Here is a 6,000-nt window from a genome sequence, read left to right on the forward strand (position 1 = left end):
ATGGACATTTCTAGATCTTATGGTTTTTGATTACAGACTATACTTTACTACCTATCAGATATAATAGAATACATATGTATCTCTATAAAATATAATAATGTGAGTTAGCAACGCCTGTGTGTGTCTTTGCTCTATACACATATGTATGAAAGTAGCCAGTCTTTAACTCCTTCTATTTGTAGCTATCAGGTTTTGTTTGCTATAACATTATTCAACAGCGGATAATGTACATGTGGAGCTAAATTAAAACTTTATACATGTAAACAAATAGTATAACATTCAAAGAATCATTTTTACAAATAAAAGGTTAGTAAAAAACAAATTATCATTGAAAAATTCAAGGGGTGGCCTATAGGCAAAATATAGTATCATAATTTTATATCTAATATAAATTATGAAACATTCACATTATTAATTAATTTATAAAACGATATAATATTTACTAGTTTAGTTATTTAGATTTTAAGTTATTACTTATTTAGATGTTATTTAGAAAGATTTTGGTTTTATAACAATTAATTTGTTGCTTTATATTATTACACTTAACGTATAATACAACACAATTAAAAAAAAAATGATTGAGAAGGCTTTTCTAAATTAATTATAACATATGAAAAATAGTATACATAATAGTTAAGTAAAGTGTTGTTTATGAGTAAAAAATGTTTTAACTATACAACCTGAAATTTATGTAACACAACTAGGAAACTATAAAGCTACTAATTAAAACTACTATATTGAATCGGGCGTACTTTTTAACTGAACTCAATTGGCAGCTCAAATTGTAATGAAAATTAAAAAGTTGCTACTCTCAATTAAATCTACGCATCGTAATCAATATGAATACTTAAATTGTACTGAAATATAACATGTGCCAATACAATTACTATGGTAAGTTATGGTGTTTAAATAAATTCGTCCATAAGGTTAGTAAGTACTTAGTTGTAACTTGTAAAACGCTTTTCAATGAATGATATGATAGGTGGCCAAACCATTTTAAATTCTGAGTGAATTCGCTTTTTGATAAATTTTCATTTGGTTGTAAATTTTCAAATGATTGTTTGTGCGTTCAAATAATGTCAATGACAAAATGTTGAATTCATTAAACTATGAATTCGTTTTGGTTGTATCCTAGATTTCTACTATACTCAGACTTTGGATTTAGCAGTATATATAGCACTTATTCATAGCCTGCTAATATCTTTAATTATACTTTTTGACCGCTTGTACAAAGGTAAGCTAATTTTAACTTTGGGAAGCTCCATATTATTATGTCTGTAAAAGCTCAACAAATTAATAGTCAATATCTAATCCTCTCCAATCGTGTTTAAGTAGAATATCAGTTTTGATTAGAAATGGATGGATCTCCGACACCGATATCTTCTAACGCTGGTTCTATGGGGTCGTTGTTTGGTCGTTACCTAACCGCAGACCGTTTTTGACCGATGGACGACTCGCATCATATAAGCCCGACAGCGCCGATTATAATTATCTGATGTATATTATATATTTATAATTTTAATCAATACACGCGTGTAATTGCGGGCGCATTTAATTTTCCGGACACAAAAGGACCGGCGTATGTGTAATAATACTTTATACCACTGCTTGGCGTCCAGGACCTCCCGCGTACGCTTCAGTCGATTAATCTCACAATGGGCTTTTTCCCGATCGTGAGAATCAGACGATATCATACTACTATTATTATTGTTGTAATCCCGAGGTCGCATACACCGAGTGTCAAAACAATGGTCGAGGCAAATAACCTCAAAGGGCCTCGGGCTAAGACGTGTGTGCGCCGGAAGTAATGAGAAACCGGACAATGATCTGCAAGATCTTCTCCGCGGTGGATTTCGAAGAAAAAACACACCGGACTTAAGAAATCGCCCGTTGATTTGCACTTTAAGACTCACCGGTGACTCGAATAACAAACGCGGTTTTATTTGTATGTATAGATATAATATGTATGCGTTATGAGTACATATTGTATTATGTTAGTTGCCAAGCTTAATAAAAGCGTTCTAAACAAATTAAAGCATAGATGTCTATTATAGTGTACAACTACAATTACATACATACCGTGTGCACTGTACCAACACTTTTTAAGGGTTTAGTGCAAGCAATGCCTCGATTATACCTACCATATTATAATTAAAAACTGTTTCATTTTTTTCCAACAAAAATAATAGTGTTGGGCGTCTTAATCTAATGTACATTGAACATATCACATTTATTAACTCTTTCATGATGTTCCCTCACGTAATTTAAATTAAAACTGATGTTATCTTAACACGAAACTGTTATGGTTGATTTATAAGAGCTCACTTAAGCAAAATATGAAAAAAATTGTCACACAACTACAGTCATGTTTTTTTATTTTTAAGAGATATCTCGTGAAAGACTTTTTAACGGTTCGTTTAATATCGTCTTTCGTCTAAAGACATACCGACTCGTTTTTACTGTCTCAAGCTAGTCGAGGGGAAGATCTGTGCGGAGATCATTTTTGGTCACACACTATATAATTATGTATATTTTTTTTTAGCTGAATACCAAGGGTTGGCGTTGTCACTACTCAACAGTTGTAGGAAACATATTAAATATTTTTTTGTTGTTAATATCGATCAAGGCAAATAGCAACGTACAAATACGTTTGAAATTTTTAATTATTCTGACACACTGTGTTGTTTTTCTTTGACTGTTAAATATTGTATTTCATGTGTCGCATACTTAATAATTATTATTATTGGACAAGCGACCGGGGTGGCGCAATTTGTACACAACATTTATATAACGTTAAACAACGTATGATTTTATTATATATATATAAAAAATAATAATATATATCTAAAAAATTAAAAAAAAAAAATCAACTATTCGAATATGAATAATAATTGTATAATATAATCAGTTGCCCGTGTAGGACAATGCGAATGATCCCGTCAAGGGATCAAAATGTTGGATGGACGGATGGTTCTGGTACTGCAGTTTACTATCGGCGGACCTGGATTTCTGGCCACTGTTCCAGGACGGTTGCTGCTGATGTAGTTGATGTTGCTGTTGTTGTTGCTGTTGCTGTTGTTGGTGGAGTTGCTGTTGCTGTTGGTGCAGCTGCTGCTGTTGGGCAAACCGTTGTTGTTGCAAAGCGTATTGCTGTTGTTGTAAGGCCAATTGTTGTTGTTGGACGGCCGGCAGTGGCTTTTGTTGTTGTTGCTGTTGTTCGGACCTATAGTAAATGCTGGGATCCTCGTGGTACTGCCCGTCGTCGTAGTCGTCCTGCTGCTGAGACTGATCCCTGGCATGGACGTCGTTGGATTCGACGGCCGACACCGGCGGCGGCACAGTAATGCCGGTGCCCACCGGTTCGAAGCCACGAGCCGAAGACGCCCCGTATTCGACGGTTCGCAACTTGCCGGTCTCGTCCACGTAGCCGTACTTGCCGTAAACCTCGCCGGTCGGGTACTTGGTCTCGATTTTGAATGTGCCGTCCGCGTTTTCAAACCCGTAACTGTAAGACCCGTCTTCGTTCTGTCGGTTCACCTGTTTCAGGATTGGAACGGGTTGACCGGTTGGTACGGCCGGCGCGGCTAGGGCGCCACAAACGCAAAGTGCGACTAACGTCTGAAATGTATAAAAAATATATAAGCATTTAATATAACCACCATAAAATAACAACTTACAAGTGTTTGTTTCTTATGACTTTACTTATATACGTTGGTAAAATATTTTAAAGTTCAGTCTTAAAAAATAACTAGTATAGCTTTAACGTAAAAGATTCGATTGGCAAAAACGAAGAAAAAACTGTATCAATTATGAACAATTTATGTCTCAAGTTAAGCAAAAACTTTACTATATTTTATTTTTATCTACAACTTGCAAGCACGTCTGCTCATTGCCTCCACTACACATTCTATTACTTATAGTCAAAGCAAACCAAATAATTTATCAAAGCTATTTATCAGTCGCTTGAAAAAACACTTATTAAAATACCTAAATAAGCATATAGAATTCTGTGTTAAAACCAATCCTTAATTGCAAAAAAATCGGTATCGGAAAAAAGAAAAAATGCTGAAAGATTAAGATTATTTCGATTTAGAAAAACAATTTACAAAAATAAATAATTACAAATAAAAAACGTCTTCATAGGAATTAGCTGAGTTAGCAAACCACACTGTGTTAATATCTTTAAAATTGTTAATTTTTTATTTATTTTAGTTACAATACGAGTAATTTTTATAGTTTTATAATGTTATAAATTTTCTATACAATAACTATAAATGAACTATGCAGTTATACATTTTTCATGATAAATATCAGTTTTGAAGATCGAGTGAAAAGAACCAATAGATTTTTACAACATTTAATTTGATTCTATACACAACAAATATATGTAAGAAACCAATTTTCAAAATAAATTATCATATATCTTAACTGCAATACGAAGCTGATAAAAGCGAAATACAAGTAAAATAAACATAAGTATTCACATTATATTATTTTTTAACAATATAACCAAATTGATTATAAAAGTTTCAAGTTCACGAACTGCAAGTTGAAGTGTACACAATGGTCGATTATGTACATGAATAAATAAAGAAAAAATACACTTTAATAGTTAATAATAATAGAATTGATATAATAAAAATGTTCTTTAGTTTTTATTTTAATTGATGTATTCATTTTGTTTTAAATTGACACAATAATTAATAACTTACAAAAAAACTTACTGTTAATACTTTACAACTGCTCATGGTGACGATCTTCGATATGCGTACGATCAAGTTGAACGTCTTCATCGACTGTGGAACTGATCGGCTGTTGGTTAAATAGTCACCGTTCGTTTTCTCCACCCATTGTCCATCGCAAAAATGAATACGACCTCTACCGAACGAGCATCAACTAGTTTTTTTTTTGTATAGCGATGCACCACACGAGGGAGGTATTCCAATTGATTTTTTCAAGTCAAGATTTAGCCTTGAGCAATAGAAAAATAACATTATTAACCGCCACCAATAAGTAATCTGGTAATTAGGCAATAGTTGATATATGCATATCACTTAATATTCATTATTCATAATAATACCATCCACACGGTTCGGATTAATTTGTTTGTAATATGTTTTTTTAACTACCTAGAGATAATACAATTAATACTCTTTATTAAAATTGTCAAAGTAGTAATATTTGAAGTATAAGGCTGTATTTATAATATGTAGGTATATTGATTAAATATTAACTAGGACGAGAGTATTTTCAGCTTATAAGTGAATTCATATTTATTCATTAATGTATTAATTAATAATTTGTTAGATTTTAATCATTATAGTATTAGAGCTCAACAAAATGGCTAGTAGCAATACTCATACTTATGCTACGTTTATAAAATAATATTTAAAAAAAAAATGTATATCAAGAACCTTAGTCATTTTCGATGCAAATCTGAGATGAAACTAATTTAATTATGATGATAAATGTGTTATTCGTTTCGTTGCGGCGACGTGTAAAATGAACAAATTATGTTTTTTTTTTTTGCTCTCGATATTTTTTTGTTCGCTGTGACGATGTTTTAATACCTATTTCATACATCACAAATCGTTCACTAGAGGTACTTTAGTCTTTAGAAGGCCAAAAGTTCACCCCCTTCTTCCTCAATATTGAAGAAAATTGCCAAAATATGTACATATTTGTACACGTAAAACACAGCAGGCAATAGCTATATAAAAAATGGTCTAATTAGTTACAAAATTTGTTTGGGTATTTTTTAGATATCGCACACTTACGCTTCATTATAAAATTACCAAAAAATATCATTAATCCTTTCCTACTTACATTTATAATAATGTTGGTACTTATACAATGAAAAACCATGACTCTACTATACAAATATGCTCCAAAAAGAGTTCTTTTATTTCTTAAATAATATTTATTAAATTCATTATAGTTATTTTATTGTTACATTATTTTTATATTGATCCGTATGTTTATATGTCCCTAAGTCCCCTC

The 6,000-nt window shown here is 31.9% G+C and overlaps 1 protein-coding gene across 1 annotated transcript; it reads right to left on the reverse strand.

Annotated features, from left to right (window-relative positions):
• Positions 1–2,850: 2,850 nt before the first annotated feature.
• Positions 2,851–4,856, reverse strand: LOC126838347 (signal transducer and activator of transcription C). The gene is made up of 2 exons (XM_050572701.1): positions 4,725–4,856; positions 2,851–3,618 (listed from the first exon to the last, which is right to left on the reverse strand). The coding sequence occupies exons 1-2, from the start codon at positions 4,791–4,793 to the stop codon at positions 2,905–2,907; spliced, it is 783 nt and encodes a 260-aa protein (XP_050428658.1). The 5' UTR covers positions 4,794–4,856; the 3' UTR covers positions 2,851–2,904.
• Between the last annotated feature and the right edge of the window lie 1,144 nt (positions 4,857–6,000).

Source organism: Adelges cooleyi, unplaced genomic scaffold (genome assembly GCF_023614345.1).
Source record: "Adelges cooleyi isolate 19-005CV unplaced genomic scaffold, UGA_ACOO_1.1 ACOO_flye_CR_arks_rails_tigmint_CR_PRNA_30, whole genome shotgun sequence".
In the NCBI taxonomy this organism is placed as follows: Eukaryota; Metazoa; Arthropoda; class Insecta; order Hemiptera; family Adelgidae; genus Adelges; species Adelges cooleyi.